A 19,593-nucleotide genomic window follows, 5' to 3' on the forward strand; every position below is an offset into this window, starting at 1 on the left:
AAGGGAAAAGGAAAATCAGATCATGTAAGTTTAGACCAACGTCAGTTTTTCTTGCATCTTTCCACTTTCCTCCTCTTCTGTGGGCAGACAACTTTCAAATTAATATATGGGAGGAACAAGCAGGCCCTAGGACAGTTCAAAGACTCTGAGTGTCCATAAGGGCTACCTGCAGCCTCCAGGATGACCTCCAAATTAGGTTTTTTGGATCACAAATAACGGGAAATGAGCAGTACATGCATGTGCAGGGGGAGTGATGGAGCAGGCCCTGCTCTTGCTTCAGGCTGACAAGCAGAGCTCTCCTTTGAACTCGATGAAGAAGACCTGCAGCCACGTCTCCAGATGACACTGCAGGGGACTCCTCTGGTGCTTTTCTTGTCATTGAAGATGACAACAGCTGCTTTTCATTGTGTTTTGACACAATGAACACCTCAGTGATCCCTGAGTGTAACAGCCTGGCACTCCCTTTTCTCAGCAGTGTAACAATCTCTTGTGGAGCATCACCCTGACTGTTCTGCAGTGATCAATTTTGGGTTTGCTGCTGTTAATTAAAGAACCTAAACTATTCCAAATCTGACCTATCCTGATGGTTACAGATACAGCTGAGCATCAGCCTGAGAGATGCCACCTTATGAGGATCTGTACCCAGAACAATTATTCAACAGTCAAAATGAGAAGACCAGTTCTAAGCAATGACATTTCTGGGAGTAACTGACAACCCCCTGCCTGTGCTCATGAATTTGACAAGAAAGGCAGACTTTAAAGTGTTTTCCTGTTCTAGTCAGTGTTTTACATCTTATGCATTACTGAAAGTTTTTTCCTCAACACATTTTCTTCTCCCTGAACACCAAACCCACACTTGAACCAGCTTGTCACATTCTGCAGAGATAAGTAAACAGACTTCTGATCACAGTGAAAGAGGGATGGTGACAACTGCCATCTTATTCTGGGTGGGCCAATTTCCATCCTCTGTTACAAAGCTGGAGAACATATAAACTCTAATAAAGGGAACTACACAAGCCTGTGATAATGTCACTACTAACTTGGTAGCATGACAGAACATCTCTTAATACTCCTTCTTAAGATCAAGGGTTCAACTCTGGCTTTGCATTTTCAATTTATCTGTGTGCCAGCTGTGATATATGGATCTCTAACACAACATGAGATGTCCCTATTTACATTTTCTTTTAAAAACAGTGAAAGTGAAGTTTTGAGTTGGAATTTTAAAGGCAGTGCTTTTCTTGTAGAGCCCTGGAGATTTTAAGGTAGGGGATATCACATGTTACAAATCAGAAATCAAGCTCATAATTACATCCTTTCAAGATAAAAAAAAGGAAATTTTAGAAGGTTTACTCTATAAACAGAGTACTCTTCTGATTCTAAAAGCACCTGCTATTAATTCCCTGGATGAGAAAACCATGAAGCAGAGAAGTTATATATGAATGCCTCATGCCAAGAGATTTTTTTTCAACATTGCAACAACTCATCATATTAGCATTACAGTAAAACAAACCTTTTGCTTCTTTTAAAATTTTAAAGAGGTAAGAAGAAAAATAACTGGCATTCTCTGCCTCAGAAACTACTTGCTCAGAATATTAATTATTTTTGTTATTCCTACTGCACCACATTGTGCATTAATTGCATGACAGCAGTTATGAAGAGAACTCTGGGAACAACGAATTCAGTTTGTTTGGCAGAATAAAATCAAACTCATAGGAAAGGTGAGAAACAAATTTTGGCTGCTGCAACCAAGTCTCCAGTCTAGGCAGTACACTTACAGCATCCCTGCTCATCAGAGCTGTCACTGCAGTCCAGGTTGTGGTCACACTTCTTGCTTTTCCCGATGCACTGCCCGCTGGCACAGCGGAACTGATCCGTCAAACACAGCACTGCAAAGAACCCCCACAGCAACGTCAGCATCAAACTTCTCTTCTTGAAAATCATTAAGAAATAAAGACACCAAAGCATACAATCAGGAGTATCTTGGGAGAGCTCCAAGTGCTGCAGGCTTCATTTCTGGAAGTAGCCAGTGGCACACAGAGTCCCTCATGTGAACCATGCAGAGCAAGTGACTCAGTGCTCTGCTGAGGACAGTGCACACTGCACCTGGGCTTCACTGCCTGCTGCCAGAAAGAACACTACAAGATAAAGTGACCCTCATCTAAAATAGCTCTGAGGCCATTGAGAAGACAGGCACTTATCCCAGGACATGGTTATTGCAATATTACTGTAAGAATCTCCAACCCTAAGCATTTTTTATGTAATATAACAGAGAAGAATTAAGTTATGAAAAATAAATCTGCCAAACCATGATACTATAATTGTTTAAGAAAAATAAATATCCTTCTTAATGTCCTTATGCTCTTCCTGTAAACCAGAAAACTCCTCAATCATGAGGCAATATAGTGACTTGATATTATATTTTTAAACTAAAACGAAGGGCAGAATATAAAACTGAAGCTTTGTCAGTACACTGAAAAAATAAAAGGTGCTGCAGGCAAGGTGCTGGCTGTTGCTGTCTCCACATATTCCTGCCTCCTGTTTCTCATAAATCCAGAACTCCTTTTTTGTCTTCAGCTGAATTAAGAAGTTAAACTAAAGGCTTTTGTGATTTGTAATCAACTTGAATACTCTCAGCAACAAGACGACTTTGAAGGTGATAAACAGCCCCATGTCTGACATCTCCAGCTGCTGGATGACAACTGGTAAGTTAACTTGCACAACACACTTTCAGATGTCAGCATCTCAGCTGGCTAACAATCACCTTTCAGCACACAGGAATTTCAGCTCTGTGTTTTTGTTTGAGCTGGGGCACATCTTTTGGGAAGAAATTTAGCCTTGATTTAAAGACATTTCAACAGTCTCCACAAAGGAGAAAAATGCACTGAAAGGATATAAAGAAGAAGCATCCTTTCAAGTTTACAAGTTATCCCTACAACTCTTCACTACATCTGCAATAAGGAAAGGATGAGTTTGCTCACATTTCATGTTGTGTAGTGGTGGGGCAGTTTAGATTCCACCAGCAAAACCTGTCCTTTCCAAAATGAACTTAATTCTCATTGTGCTGGCAATAGCACTTCCCTCTGTAGAGATGGCTTCAATACTCTCTTTTGCTGTGCTCTGTGGGAAGAGCAGGTCTCCAGAAATCTCCTCTGTCTCTCACTCTTGCTTACTCAGAAAAGCTCATTTTGTTCAGGTATTATAAAATAAACGATCCTAAAACCTGTACTTGGTACAAGGCCCACAAAAAGCTATGACGAGGATTTGCTCCACTGTGTAGTTCCCTCCCAGATACTTAGGCTTAAAATCATGCTATTTTTGATAGTACTTTTCCCAAACAGCATTTAAGCCGCTCTGACGGAGATCACTCCATTTCACAGGTAGAGAAACAAAACGGAGTTACGAAATAACTTCTGTTTAACAGAGCAGTTTAAAAGCTAGCAGAACCTTGGATCTTTCCAAATCCTGCTCAGCAGTGAGGCTGGTTCTCATCCCAGCGACGTTTCCCCCGTACCTTCGCAGCTCTTCTCATCAGAGCTGTCCTGGCAGTTGGCCTCCCCGTTGCAGCGCAGGGCGCTGTCGATGCACTGCCCGCTCTCGCACTGGAACTGGCTCTCGGAGCACACGGGGCAGTTCTTCTCGTCGCTGTGGTCCTCGCACTCGGTGAAGCCGTCGCAGCGCCACGCCACCGGGATGCAGTCAATCTCACCTGTGAAACAGGTGAACTGCTGAGGGGAGCATGTTGGTGGTTCTTTGAAAATCAAGCAAACAAACACAAGTTAAAAATCCAGGTGAACTAACAGCAGATCCGGACAGGTAAGGACAAGAGCACAGCTGCTTTCCTATGTCCTATGCAATGTGCCACATCATAAGGTCACTTCCACAGCCACTGCGTTCACAGCTGCTTTTGCAGACCTTGAGGCCGGCGTGACTGATGCAGGCTCACATCAACGGGGGCTTGACAGATGCAGAACAAGAGGAACAGAGAAACATGCACACTCAAAACACAATTCTTCCTTCCCACTTCAGACTCTCACACCTTTTTCTTAGTAAGACTTGCAGTCAAAGTCATCACACTCTTCAACTCCCCCTTCCCTGTAACACCACTGTATACACCACCAGTGGCTTACTCTCTTTCATGTTTGACAGTCATTGTATAGAGGATGTTAAAAGGATGTAATTTGCTGCAGATGGATGCACTGTGACTCAGTGTCTAGTTATGTGCCCTTGACAGCTCTATTCAGTCAAAATTCTTTTAAAACAAAAAACTGCTCCATCTAGTCAAGTTCCACTACCTCAACACATCTGTTAGTTGTTATTTAACATTTACTACACTAACTGTTAATCTCAGGCAGTAAGTAAGTAAGTGTAGATTTCTTCCCTTTTCTTAATCCCCCTTTCCTCCCCTGGCTTTCTGGCCTGGTATTAAACTTGCTCTGAGAAAATATCTGGATTATGTTAGCTCTTGTTCCATTGTGGGACCACACGTCGCCTCGACGGCGAGCTGATTGCACAATAAACCCATTCAGCCCGGTGGCACAAAGAGATCCAAGCCCCAAAGTGCCTGTCCTCTGCCCCACTGCAGCCCCACCCTGCAGACACCAGGGCTGCAGTGCCCATATCGCCATGGAAGGGGGCACCTTGCCCTTCTGAGACTGCAGTTCGGAAAGAGACACACAGGGTGAGCTTGGGGAGGACAACAGAGAGGAACAAAACAGCACAGACTGTGCAATGTGCCAGAATGTGAGAATCTACCACTGCCTGAAAGGGCAGAACATGGGGAGTGACAGCAAAAAGTAATAAAAATCGTAGGATTAAAGAATCAAGTTGAAATTATTCAACTTAAGTCTTAAGCAGAAAGAGTGAACAGAAATCCTTATTCAACAGTTAGAGATTTTTTCCCTCTTCCCTTACTCCTCAGTACTTGCAGATTTAGCTGGAGGGTGGAAGGAAAGAGGTGAGTCTGTACAGGTGTGTAACAGCACCTGGTGCACTGTCACATTCCTCTGGCTCAGAAGCCATCCCTGAAGATGGAGCCCCTCCCCAAGGCTGAAGCTGGTTCCCAGTGCCACAGGACTTGGGAAGGACTCACCTCCACAGGAGAGCTCATCCTGCAGCAGCACCAGGTGCACGGGGCATGAGCAGCGCGTGGTGCCGTCCCCCTTCACGATGCAAATGTGGGAGCAGCCACCATTGTCTTGGGAGCACGGGTGTTGTCCTAGCATTTTAAAAATAAGAAAGACAGGCACTGATGAGAAATCCTCACCTATTTTATGACCTTTCGGTCATTTCTTCATTACCTCCTACCCTCTGGGGAGGGGATTAATGAAAAATCTCTGTTAAATTTGTGTTTTGTTGTATTTCTCCCTTTACACACATGTTTAATTATAACATAATTAGTAACTCTCCATGATCTGAAACTACTCTAAGAATTTATACTAAAACAGTACTCAAAGCATTTTGCTTCTTGTGTGAGGTAGCAGTAGTTCTCTGCAGCAAATAGTACATTAGTAATACAACAGGATGCCATGGATTCTATACTTCATTTTCTCTACCAAAGACCATTAAAAAAATAAACTTTTCTAATTTATGAATTCTGAAGCTTCCACGCTCTCTCTGAAACTCAAATTAACATGCTCTAGATAAATATGCCTCTTCATTTTAATGTTTAATAAGGACAACATATTTCTCTTGGAACTCCTGACAGATTTACTGAGATTAATAACACACAAAACTAGTAGTAGTCTGCACTGATGTTTTAATTAAACATCCCCAGACATTTTTCTACATATTTCTCCAAGGCATGCACCACAGCCTACTAACCAGGCCTATTTCCTCCAGGATGACAGCATCTCCACTGCTTTAACTACCCACCTCCCACCACTTTAAGTGAGTGTGTGTGGACAGGCCTGGTAAGCAGAAACTCTCAAAAAGTGCATCCATGATCAACACAAATTGCTACTTAATGCACACTTCCTTTGTGCAATGCATCATTGCTCTTCTGTCAATTCACTTTCAGTATGAAATACCACCAGCAAAAGTTGCTCACTCTGCCTTCAAGGCAGGCAGTCCACTGAAACTCTGACAGCTAGTGACAGGCCCTGAGAGCTGTGCTTGCCTAAACATTGCACATCCAATCTGCACTAGCATGATCCAGAAAGTCCTTGCTAGGGATAACAGGATGTTTCCACTGTGCCTAGAGACACTCAAATGCCAGGTGCCTGGATGGGACTACACATCAAGTTGTCATCAGCAAGAAAACACGATGCTGGGGTTGTGATAGATTTCCAGCCTCTTGCCAAGTGCCTGAAGGGAACAACCTCACAGCACTGATACCAACTTCTGGCCCTTCCATCTGCGCTGATGTGGATCAGCAACAAGGCACAACAGGCTCGTGTCTCTTGGCTGGAGTCTCTCAGCCCTGTTTGCACCTGCAGGCAGGGATTGCACTCACTGTATTCCTGCAGGTTGAGCTCCTTCACAGCGTGGATGTCACTGAGTTGTGCAATACGAGCCTGGACCTTTGTACGTCCTTCTCGACCCGTCATATCGATCTTTTCAATCATCTGCTGCTGCCTGTCAATCCAGTACAGCCAGTTCTCAAACACTGTCAGGCCCACGGGCTGCAGGATGTTGGAGTCTTCCAAAACGATCCGGTTAGCACCTGCAGAGGGGAGGGAGTGCTTCAGTTCAACCAGGAAAAACTGGAAAACTGGCTAAAACATCTCCTACACTACTCACACCATTATTTTTCACTACTTTTATGCTACTGGGTAAGCCTACTACAAAACCCCAGGCAATTCTGGGTCCTCTGACTCAAGACTAATGCATTTTGCAGACAGATGATCAATTTTTTTTTTCTGCTTTCACCAAGAAGAGAGTTTTTGTGCTCAAAAAATATCTAGTGTATTTGAGAAGCACTTGGAGTGGGAGGGCTCATCTCTCATGAGCCTTTCCAGTCTCTTATTAATATGATGGAAATCGGTAATTCTCTTCATTCTTCTTTCCCTTTTTGGAGAGATTAACTGCTTTGTCTTGCCATACAACAGGGAATAAGAAGATGGATTATTGGCTTCAGCTAACCCATACAAGATAAAATCCAAGTGAAAGCAGGGTAATTAGGACTTCTCACATGAATTATGAGATTAACACTTCTGACTTCCTCGTGTTCTTTTCTTTCAGCTACGTTACCTTCACTAAGCTCTTAGTGCCAAATTGGGAATGCTCCTTTCTTCCTATCAAAGACTTGCTTTCCTGAGTTCCTTTAGCAATCACCAGGAGCAGACAAGAGGCCTTACACCTCTGAAAAATGGGTTGTTGATTTTTATGCCAGATTTTCTGGCATTAAATACAGTCAAGAGTGACTGTCACATTTCATGATTAACTCTCCACACAAACAGAAGACAGCCAACAGTGTTTTAAAGGTGTCACTAAAATCTGTCTGGAGACAGTGAAGACTTTCTAACAACACAGAAGAAAAATGTTAGTCAAAACCTGAGGCCTCAGGAGGGAGGCCTAATCTATGCTTTCTTTATTTAACATGAAGACGTGGTCATTTACAGTCGAATATTCAGTGAGCTGATCAGATTCTAAGCACAAAATTACTTGCAAAGCACACAATCTGCTTCAGTTTTGTGAAGCTGAAACAGAATCACGTAAGTCAAGCTAAAGCTTGAAAACTTACCTCTAAATCCTGGTATTTCTGATATCTGAGCTCACTGCTGTGCTCATTTTTCACTTTTACTACAGCAAACAATAGCTTTATATTTTTCATCCACTTGGAAATCCAGAATGACTTCCAGTAAGTTTTAATATTTTTGTTTTGTAAAAATATACTAGAATAACTGAATCCCAGAGGAAAATCAACCCCATCTCAACTGTACCCACACAAGATAACCTAAGAGAAGACACATGCACTTCACTTTTTATACTTTTTTAATACTTTGAGTAAGTTCTATCCCTCTCTGCTTTGTTTAGTAGCAAGAAGGGTTTTTTTGCTTGTTGACAATTTAATCAACATTATGTCAATGGTGATGACTTAGAAACAAATTCAGCTACAAAATATATATTTACCTCCTTTTCACTAAATGCACAGAGAGCTCAGAAGTTAAGTAACCTTCCAAACATTTACCAAGCATCAAAACCTAAAGGAAAACATGGGGATTCAAATCAGCTAGGCTGGGCTCTCACCACCACTTTGGAGCAATGATCTGATTAAGAAAAGACGTTGATGAATTCTGAGGGAGGTTATACCCAGACTGATGTAGAAATTAATAGACTGAGTGATGTAAGTCAGCCTAAATAACTGCAACCATCTATTAAACCCCAATAACATGACTAATTCTGTCGGGAAAAGGTAAGAAACAGAAACCTGCATCTTGAGAAATAAATTAAGCTGAGAATAGGGCAAAAGGCAAAGAAGACAGGAAGGAATACAAAAGCTAAGACCTGGACCTACCCAAAAAGGGAGTGTGTACATGCCCTGCTCTGCCATGCCCATGTCAATCTGCATGGCCTTTTGCAGGATCTTCCTAAAGCTCCAAAGCTTAATATTTTCACTCCCTTAATGTCTTAATCTTTCTTTTTCATATTTGTCACCAAGTGTAACTGACTGTTTCTGGTAAACTGAGACTCTAAAATCCCTCCTTCCATAAACCAACAATGAAACCCAAACTGACTCATCAGGGTGCTAGTCTCCTTTACTGGGAATGTCAGATAAAAGGGAGACATGATTAAGAGGAGCTTTGTCTCCTGGCATCACCATCCCCTTTCTGGCAATACCTTTTACAAAAAGACTTAAAACCAACCAAATAAATACAAAAATCCAGACACACCCATAGCTCATTCTATTTCCAAATAAAAATTACTTAATTCCAGAATCATTAGACATTTCCAAATCACACTAATTATTCTGGAATAGGAGAACTAATTTCCAAATAGTTTCCATGGTAGGGAGCTAATTCCAGTCATCTTTTCATAAACAACCCCTTAATCATGTGAAGAATCTGGTTAACTTCAATAGGATCTCCCATTTGGGCAGAATGACCAAGTCCTAACTGCATGCCTGAAGGACAGGGAGGAAAAGAAGGACTACATCACATAAAAGGCATCCTAGCTGTCCTTGTCTTTATGGCTACTGGCATCTACAGAACTGACAGAGCAAGAGGCTGAACGTTTTTAAGAAGCTAACATGCAGAAAAATTACTCTGCTGGTCAAAAGAGCTTATTAATCAGCATTCCTAAGCACAGGAATGCATCTCAGCAGTTAGCAATTTATCGTGGTGATTATAGCAATCTGTTTGTCGTGCAAATGCCAAAAAGCAAGAGAGGTTTTGGAATGGTTTTCCTTTGTGCTCTTCGAAATATGGTGAGCTTTTACTATACAACATTGGTGATCCAACAGCCACATCTTTAATTAAAAAAAAAGCAGCAGAATCATTAAACCAAGACTGAATTAGAATTTAGACCCGTCTCCTTGTCTGCTGTCCTAATTTCAGGCAGGTAACAGACAAAGAGAGAAACAAAGCACATGTAATATTCTCCTGCCTGTTACTCTGCTCGTGCAAGCCCTGGATTGGGGACAGCTTGGAACATACAACACCACAGCACTTGTTTTTTTGTTCTTTAATAATTCACTAACTCAGGTTGTGTCTTGCATTTTAAACCAGCAAACAATCATGATATTACAGTTCAGTAGTGACCCTGAATCTTCCAGTGACACATCACTGAAAAAAAATGACTGTCTTTCTGAGCTTTAGTTCCAACCATCTAGGAAAACCAAAATGTTTTCCAAACCAAAAGCTTATTCTAGGAACTTAACAAAAGGCTGAAAATCCAAGTAGTGCCAACGGGGTTACATGCTGCTACTTTGAATGAAGGTACCATGTCATGAGTGGAAGACATTACCACAAACATTACTGCAAGATGTCATAACTCCTGCTCTGTTTTCAACTCTCATTCCAGCAACAACATCCAGCCCAATCTTATCACAAATTAGTACCAATGCTACTTGAGGCAGCTGAGCTGATGCAGCAGTTTGCTGGATTAGGCTAGTAAATAAAAGACTTTTGTCTTTCCCACCCCATCTGGACCATATGATTTTCCCCTCTTCTCTTGCTCCACTTCTGGTTGCTTGCTGGACTCTTTCCTGAACCAATGCAGCTTTACAAGCCAACAGAACTCCATTCTCTACTTGTCTTTTTCTGTATCATGTTGTTAGGTTATTGTTAAATGGGCTGAATGAAATCATAGAGGAGGTCAGACAAGCAGCATAACCGATCTTGGGGAGCAGGCAAAAAGAATTCCACATCTGGAAGAGGGAGGCTTTTGTCTTTTGAGGACAGAGAGATGTTAGATCTTCTCTATTCTTCTCACATCTTTTCACCCCAAATGACAGGTACATAAGTAACCTGGACACCTGCTGCTTCAACTCTGCAGGACACATTTTTCCACCAACAGGGAACTTTCCTCTGATTGACAGATTACTGCACCAAAAGCAATGCCTTTAAAAACAACCCTTTCTCTCCCCTTTCCAAAACTGCTGCTATTTATTCATCAGCTAACTTTGGGAAGCCACACGAAGGTTTTGCAGCGAGAACCCGAGGTAAATAGCATGTGTAGCAATTAATAATGCAAATCACAGAGTCATGAAACTGTAAAGACACGCTACATGAGTCATGCACATTCCCTGGCTGGGAATTCAGGGAGTGATTAGAATCACAGTTCAGACTGTTTATAGTAGGAAGGAAAAGATGACACTTTTCTCTGCATTCCCCCACACCCACACCACACAAATGAGTCACTGAATTCAGGTGCTACTCTACCTGAAAGGTCACTGCTTTCAATCCTGCGCAGATCTGAGTCAGCCCAGAACAACTTGCCCAGCTGGCTGTCAATAGCTAAGGCGATGGGCTTGCTCAAACCACTGAAAAAAAGGACTTCTCGCTCAGTTCCATCCAGTGCTGCTCTCTCAATTTTAGGAGATCTCTCCTGGAGGTTGGTGAAATACATGTATCTGGAACAGGAATGATTAGAGGAAAAAAAAAAGTTTATTTGATCTTTCCACATTTTTGCTCTAAATCCAAGATATCTTAACAAATGTCAAAGTTGTTTTTCATTCTGACAAACAGAAAACAAGCTGCAGCAAGAAAACAACTTCATTCTCAAAACCCTGGGCCTGACTTTCTCCACATACCCTTTCTCTGGATTCACCACGATGGCTCTGGGCCTGTCCTGGTCCCCCTTTAGCACCACTCCCATGGGTCTCCCATCCAGGCGGGTGACATTGATGACATTGGTGGCCTCGCAGGTCCAGTAGATGTAGCGGCTGTAGATGTCGATGCTCAGGTCGTAGGGCTGCATGTCCAGGTTCTGATTGGGAACTGGACTGGTCACAACAGTGAGGCTCTGCAAAGGAAACAGAAACACACAGGAGAAGGTTTAACCTTAATCTAATGGGAATAACTTCATTTGCCATGGATGCACCATGTCTAACTACTGCTCAGAAAAAGGAGACAGCCAAAATATTAGCATAAATAAGGAGAGACCCAGGTTCTGCTGACACACCAATACCTTCGATATGATAAAGACAATTGGTCCTGATGCTTTGCTGTAATGGCAATCACTCAAGCTGACTGCAGCTTGTAAGACTCTGCAAGTTTGACCAGTAAGTCCAAATTGTCTCTGTGTTCAAGGTCCAGAGTCAGCTTCTGTATTTTTTTCTACTTTTTTGACAGCTCAACAGTTCTATTTGGATAGACCAAAACTCAACACATTCAACAGTCTACAACAGAAACGTACCACCACTAATTCCCAAAGCTGCAGCTGAGCAGAGAAAAACACAGGCAAAGTGAGGCCAGACAAAACTTGAAATGCTTGCCTCATTCTTTACCACCATTGCTGCCATCTCAGTTGGAGGACACGAGGTTGGTTAATAAATAGAAGGCAGCTCTGCCAAAGATGGGGAGGATATCAGCTACTGCACAGCCCTGACTTCAGAGCACTTCCAGCTAACACCTTACTAATTCAAGGTCTTGCCTTCTACTGGTCTAGACTTCTAGAGTCGGCATGCCTTCTTCTTCTTTTTAAATAATTATTACCTTTAGAAAGAACCTCACCAACATCTTTCATGGACTTTTCTGAAATTGTGAAGAGGATTAATAAATCACTAAACATGGCCTACATAAACATTTTGGAAGCCATGTTTATGAAGTGAGCAGGCTCTACCCTCTCATCCCTAAATTAAACTTCATCAGAAAATTTGCCTAACTTTATTTGGCTTGTCCCCTCTATGAAATGGTGTGCCTGCAAGTCTTCCATTTGTTTATTCTGCTGAAGCCGGCAAAAACCCGGTGACTTTGACTAGTTTTGGGTATTATTTAGATGTTCCACAATTAAAAGCATTGGTAAATTAAGAGTTAAGGCTGAAGGGCATACAGCAGGATCCTACCACCACACCCACCACCAGAAACCACACTCTTAAAATTCAACTGAATATAGCACCTCTCTTGTGTTGTGTTGCTCATCTTAATCTCTCACTCCTCCCACATTCAAGAAATCAGGAAGAAAAGATCTATTTCAAAATGCAAAATTGAATAAGCAGTCACTGGTCACAGTTAACCTCACTAACCCTGCATATTGGGTTTGTATGATCAGGTTTAGGTAGTGGGGGTGGTGTGTATATATATATATATATATATATATATATACATATATATACACCATCCCCTATAGGGATGGGGGTTCTGAGAAGGTGCTGGAAGCTTCCCCCATGCCCACCAGAGCCAATGACATCAAATCCAGGATGGTCCCATCACTGCCCAAGGCTGGGCTGATCATGGATGGTGGTAACATTCTGGGATAACTTATTTAACAGGAAAAAAATTATTGCGCAGAAGCAATTACAGTCAGAGAAGGTTGGAGTGAGAACATGTGAGAGGAACAGCCCTGCAGACACCAAGGACAGTGAGGAAGGAGGGGCAGGAGCTGCTCCAGAATTCCCCTGTGCCCCTGCAGCCCATGGAGGGCACAGGGGTGCAGAGATCCACTGGTCTCCTGAAGGAGCCCTTGCTGGAGCAGGGGGATGGCCAAAGGAGGCTGGGACCCCATGGGAAACCCCATGGAGAGAAAAGCCCACACTGGAGCAGGGAAAAGGCTCCTCTCCATGAGGAGGAAACAGTGGCAGAACAAAGTGTGATGAACAGACTATAACCCCTTATCCCAACTGATGAGCCTTTTGCTGTATCTTGTCCCCTGTCCAGGTGAGGAGAGAAGTGACAGGGTGGTTTAGGTGGGTGTCTGGCCTCCAGCCAGGGTTGAACCACCACAGCATGTATTACTGTTTGCCTTCTAGCCTACTCTATTTTTTCTGTATTCTCCAGTCAAATACAAACCTGCTACATTTTTCACAGGTTCAGTGTATCCACTCTGTGCCCCGGTGATTTACAACTCTCTTCCTATGTGCTCCTGAGAGGCTCCAGACACAGTGGTGTGCTGACATAGTTCCAGTCTCCTGGTTTCAGAGGATCTACCCCTGCACTCTGCTCACATCCCTTTGTCACACCCCCCGTTTCTCCCAAGAACCTTCCCTTCCATGTTTTGTATCTCAAGGGCTTCAAACAGCTTCCACACAAAAGTGTTGAGCAAATAATGTGCTGGGAACAACAGAATGCTCAAGCTGGCCTTGGTTTTCCATGTTTTATTTACTGCTGCACCTCCCAGATGTACTGACTGAGGACTCCAAGAAACTCCAGATGCCACTTGCTTTGCCAGGGCACAGTAACCTGTGGGGAAGCCTGTGCATCTGAATTATCCCTGTACAATGACACAATTTGTTGTTTGGGCCTGCCAAAGGCGCAGCACTCCCCCCAGCAGGGTACCTGGCTGCCGTCCTCGTGCGCCTTGCGGATGACGTTCTGCCGGGAGTCGATCCAGTAGAGCTGCTTGTCCAGGGGGTCGTAGTCGATGGCGCGCACGTTCCGCAGGCTGTGGATGGGCAGGATGATGTCCGGGCTCTGCTGCTCGTCGATCACCATGCGGTTGATGGCGTTCTTCTGGCTGAACAGCAGGAAGGTGGTGGGAGCTGCACGGGTTAAAGAAGGGAAAGGGGTTGAAAAGGGTTACATTGGGCATTTTTGTGTTTAAGAATGACAACTACAGTCCATAACCAGACATTTATTTCATTCCCCTTTTGAGGGAGTTACTCCGTGATGGTAGAGTTGGTGACAAAGTATCTCTATAAGCAAAGTAGCAGGGGTAGCACGTGGTTTATTGTGAGGGCCTTGCTTGTAGCTGCTAGGCACAGCTAAAGCAGGCCAGGAGAGCAGGAACAGAGGGGGAAAGGAGAAGACAAGAAAAAGAGAGGAGAGAGAAAAGAGAGGGGGAAAAGAGGGCAAAAAAGCAGGGAAAAGGGAAGAGGGGATAAGAGAGGGAGGTTCTGAATACCACACATTAAATATCTTTCCAGGTTGAATAGTCTGTGCTGGACCAACCAATCTAATACAAGATAACATTTACATACAGCCAATAGAACTGTCCCATTACCTAAGGCAGGCAGAAGGGTATTGTTTAATCAAGGGAGCTGGCCCTCAGCTTGGCACATCGTTGTTCACCAGCTGATGACCCCACACCCTAAATCTCAAAGCTTGCTTTCATTTCTATCTTGCTTGTTGGTCTCATACTCACAGAATCTAAATCACCATATTTGCAAGGTCTTTCTATTTCATCCTTCCCAACACCCTTTTCCCTCTTCCTCTGCCAAAACCAAACAAAAAAATCAAAACATAGCAATCTCAACCTCTGATGAGTATGAAAAACCTCCCAAATGACCTCTTTTTACTATAAATGTCTGTACATGGATGTGACGGACAAAGTCAAGATTTTTTAAGCGGCAGGACTAGTGAATGTGAAGACTTCTGTCAAAGGCATCTCAAAGAAGAATGGTCAATTATGCCTCTCAAAGAACTGTCCATTTTCTTTCTAAAGGGGTCACAGGGAAATGCAGCTCCACTATTTTCAAGTTGAATCCTTTGCTACGTGCACTTCTGCTTGCAGAGAAAGGTGAGAAAAAACCAGCACTGGCTCCTTATTTAGATGTTTCAGGGAAAAGTGACTGAAGTGGTTCAGTCCTGTTCCCACAAATCCTCTTTCTGCCCATACTGGAATGAAACAACTAATTCACAGGAAAATTTCTTAATTGTGTGCAAGGCTGTGTTTTTGGAGAAAAATGTATTTGCTCTTCTCAAATCTATGTATCTTTACTATTTCTTGGTGGTTATCTGGGAATGACAACCTGCAATGAGAAAAAGAGATCTGATATTCTGCCCAGCCAAAATTTCCTGGACAAAAATTTATTCTTTGTAATTAGAAATACCATCAAAGAGCAGAAAGTAAAATTTCAACACCCCATACAGCTCTAGTTTATCAGCTGTAACTTACAGTACATGCACAAATCATTTTAAAAAGTATCTCTGTATTACATAACTGGGTCAGAAATCAGAGAAGGTAGTGAAAGCATTTTCCTTTTTCAGAGGGTTCTTTTCAATAATGCTCTACCTGAAGCCACTGCTGTGCAGGATGGCACAAAAGCCAATTGCCAGAAATGCAGCTTGAAGCCTCCCTGAAGTTTGTACAATCAATTCTCTACAGCCCAAGTCTGGAGAGAGATTAGCAGTGGGGCACTGCATTCATTTACCAGCCTGTAAAACAGGTAAGGCAGCACCTGGGAAAGGGGAGGAAGCAAAAGTCTCCTAGAGAACATCATCACCTTGCTTTGTTATTTTAGAATACACTTTGAACAGCTATTCTGACTGCTGGGAAAAAAAAAAAAGGCAGGGAGGAGTTTCCTTGGAAACCAACACTCTGTCCTAACATCCTATAACAATCAGGACTAATTGCAAGGTATTTCTGCTTTCTGGAACCTGTATTCTCCCTCCAAGCACTTCTCCAATAATTTGAGCTGCCTTCTATTTAGCTCTAAACTGTAGAAGAAAGCACAAAAAAAAAAAAAATAAAGCAAAGACAAGTTTATAGGAATGTGTATAGCAAAATAATGGATTCAGAAACATCAGAATTCTTACCAAGAAGTTATGATAGAAATGGAAAGGGAAAAAACTTAAGGTAAAACAATGCAGGTAAACATGTAAGCACCTAAAATTATTTCTACTTTTCCCCAAAGACACCCTCTCACTTTCCAAGACTGCCTGCTTACAACTTTGAATTGATGGCTCATTATAAAAAGCAACAGCAGAATTTCTCCCCTTGAGACTCCACATCTCTGAAACAGTACCAATTTCAGAAATCCCTTTCCAGTTTTCATCATTCTCCCTCCCAATAGTCACATATTTTAACTGTATTTTTGGCAGCAGGCAAATGGAATGCATTGAATATGTCTCCTGTGTAACCCTGCCTTCCAACTCATGACACGTGGTAGGTCTGAAGAGATCTCACCCGAGCACAATTAAAAGAATCTATGCATGCATGAACAGGGCATTCCAGAAGGGAGGAACTCTAGACAGGGCCTGGACTAATAATGTTCAGGAGGTACATAAGCAAGTAGTGCAGGCAAGAGGAAGTTAAAACAATTCATGCTTCAATTATAGTGTCCAAAAAAAGGAATTAAATTATACGCAGAGAGGCCTAAATCTCCAATGACCTACAAATGAGAAGCTGGAAAGTTCCCAGGTTTGAATATGGCAAAGGAAAACTCCTAATACCACACAAAGAGCCCTGAACTGTACCGTGGGGAAATGGTTCTATTGGCTCACAATGTATTTCCTATATTTTGCTCCTTGCTTTGTTTCTGGGAGCATTTTCATAAGAAAAACATGACCTTTGATCCTTCTGCTACTTTTTCCCCACTGGAAGTCAAATTGCTCCACCTAGAAGATCACGGTCACTATCAGAGAGGTGCCACCATCCTCTAACTTCCACAAACACGTGAGAGTACCAGGGTGCAAGAATGCAGCTGTCATGCAAGGGGCCATTGTAGTCAAAAAGGAGAGGAGAAGTACAGAACAGATGGGGAGTAGAAAAGCACAGTTTTTTGAAAAGCCTGGTTTTCAAAAAATGCCATGAGGTGGCATTTGTGGAACAATCTGCCCAGCTTTCAGTTTCAGGACAACACTTGGATGTCTCTCCTCACACATAATGTGGATGAGATACAATCTGTCTCTGCACCATGAATCTCTTCACCCACTGACTAATGTGAATGACACCAGTGGAAATCAGCCATCCAGAGCCGCTGCCAAAATGATGAGAGCTTCACTGGCAGCCAGTTATTGAGAGATGGATAAATTATTTGGTTAGAAACTAATTACACACAGCCTGAGGGGCCTTGTGGTTTGTATTCTGCACAACAATGAAGGAAAGTGGGGCTTGGCTGCACTGAGATCAGGAACCAGGCTGCTGGGGAAGCCTTGGAGCCAAAGCCATCCTCACTGAGGAAAAACACTTGTAGAGGTCTCAGTGGCCCACCTCACCATCTCATCAGCCAGCAATCAGAATGAAATCCCGACCCCATAAAAGCTGCATGAAGTCTAGAATCCAGATTAAAGTATCACATATCTGTTATGCCAGGCAAGACTAGAAATACATAAGCAGATAAACAAATAAGCAAGTAAGCACTTGAAGAGGGTCTGACAGAGACACAGAACCAAAACATTTTCAGCTTTCGTGTTTACACAGATGTAGCTGAGCCACTGGAAAAGTTCCCTGACAGCCATTCTTCTTATTTAATTAAGACACTGGTATGTTGCAAGACTTTTTTTTTTTTTTTTCCTTTCAACGTCCTACGTTGTCTTAAAACTCAGTAAGATATTATTACTGGAAAACTGTAAAACTCCTCTTTCCTCCAAGTACAGTGCTGGCATTGGTTACTAAACACACGAGCTCCTCCTGCATTTCCTTTTCATTCCCTCTGGCTTACCACTGCAGGTCCTGTTGTCGGAGTTCAAGGAATAGTGAGCTGGGCAGCCACACACAAAGCCTCCCACGGGGACTGCCAGGCACAGGTGGGAGCAGTGCCCGTTGCTGGAGGCACACTCGTTCCAGCCTGCCTGCCTGGAGGAGTGGAACACCAGGATGTCCATGACGTAGTCCAGGTGTCCCTGGATGATGGTGCGGTTCTGCCCGCTGGTCTTGTTGGCTCTCTCGATGCTGCGCCGGCTCCAGTCCGTCCAGTAAATGTAATCCTGGTACTGGGTCAGGCCAAAGGGGTGGGGCAGGTCATCAGCTATGGTCTCACGGTCAAGGCCTGTGTGCAAAAAGGGAGAGAAAAAGCAGAGTTAGATGGGCATAAGCAGTACTTACTGTTGAACATGTCTCCTGCCCAGAAAGGTTACCACACAATTACTTTAAAGTCACTATTTCATCACTACAAGACTAAATTACAAAGTAATGTACAGTAGTCAAAAGCAGTCTTAGAGCCTAACACAAAAATGTGCTAATACTGCTTGCCATTCACAGAAAAAAAAACGTGGTTTAGTGAAGAAAAAGTTTCAATTTCAAGAATTATCAGGGTTCTCAGAAATATTCTGTCCTTTCCCTCCTTCCCAAAACTGATGGGATGCCTCTCAATTTAATGCAGGATCCTGACACTGTATTTCCAGTTGAGCATCCCTTGCACCACACTTTTCCCACTGCTTATAAAAAGAAAATTGTCATGAGCTTAATGAAGTACTACACTGCATTATGAGAAAAATGAAATACACGAGGCTAAACTAATCTGGCTCTGGAATGTCACAACAGGAAGGAGCAGCCAGAAAGTCAGGACAGGAAACAGCTAATTGTGTATACCATGGAAATGTTAAGAGATCTTAAGGAGCAGGACACGGTGGGGGAAATGATTTCAACTGTGTTTTATCAACCCCTTCATTACCATGGCTCCTGCTGTGCAGTCACACAAAATGAACAGGCGATTATGAAGCAAGAAGTCATTTCCCTCTTTGCACACAGAAGTCAAGGATGCACAGCTCTGCTGTCACCAGCAACAGGCACAGGGGAAAAGAAGCTCTAAAGGTGGGTCCAGTCCCACCTTTCACAGGGAAATATGGAGCAGGCCTCCACAGAATACCAAAATACATGAGAAGCTGAAGAAAAGCTTTTCTATCACGCATAAACTCCATATTGGATTTTTCTGTTTTGATCTTTTTCTAGCTTTATTCCACTACTACAAGCATACTGTTTAAAGCAGACTAACTCCTTTAGCCTTAAATACTGGCTAATTATTAATGCTTAAATATTGGCTATTCTTAATGCTAATCTGAATAATTTAGCATATAAGAAGGCAGTTCACTCCTATGAGTGCTGAGACATTAAAACATGGTATTGTGCAGATCTGAAAGGGCCTAGGTCCTCTACACAGTACTCGGGGATAGTGAGAAAATAAAATATTTTTACCTCCATTTAGCTGCAATTACCAGTTTATAAAATCATCACAGACCCCAGCACAAGAGAACTCTCCTGCTGATAAGCACTAGCCAGGAAAAGGTTCTTAACATGCAGAATACAGGGGTGGAAAATGCCTGAGGATACTAACAAAGATATAAAACCAAATTGTATTAAATTACACGTTGAATAAGCTTTCTTTCTACTTCTGTT

General features: G+C 42.7%; 1 protein-coding gene across 2 annotated transcripts in view; it reads right to left on the minus strand.

Annotated features, from left to right (window-relative positions):
* Nucleotides 1-19,593, minus strand: part of LRP6 (LDL receptor related protein 6) — a 107,640-nt gene that overhangs the window by 10,904 nt on the left and 77,143 nt on the right. Inside the window, exons 12-19 of one of the 2 annotated variants that reach the window (XM_063395334.1) lie at nucleotides 17,921-18,247; nucleotides 13,875-14,077; nucleotides 11,192-11,403; nucleotides 10,821-11,011; nucleotides 6,452-6,661; nucleotides 5,090-5,215; nucleotides 3,512-3,706; nucleotides 1,776-1,886 (exon numbers count right to left, since the gene is read on the minus strand). In XM_063395334.1, coding sequence (XP_063251404.1) covers nucleotides 1,776-1,886; nucleotides 3,512-3,706; nucleotides 5,090-5,215; nucleotides 6,452-6,661; nucleotides 10,821-11,011; nucleotides 11,192-11,403; nucleotides 13,875-14,077; nucleotides 17,921-18,247 — 1,575 coding nt within the window. Of the gene's footprint in view, nucleotides 1-1,775; nucleotides 1,887-3,511; nucleotides 3,749-5,089; nucleotides 5,216-6,451; nucleotides 6,662-10,820; nucleotides 11,012-11,191; nucleotides 11,404-13,874; nucleotides 14,078-17,920; nucleotides 18,248-19,593 lie in introns of both variants that reach the window. The other variant, XM_063395333.1, reaches the window with a different exon arrangement.

This window comes from Prinia subflava, chromosome 4 (assembly GCF_021018805.1).
Source record: "Prinia subflava isolate CZ2003 ecotype Zambia chromosome 4, Cam_Psub_1.2, whole genome shotgun sequence".
Classification (NCBI taxonomy): domain Eukaryota; kingdom Metazoa; phylum Chordata; class Aves; order Passeriformes; family Cisticolidae; genus Prinia; species Prinia subflava.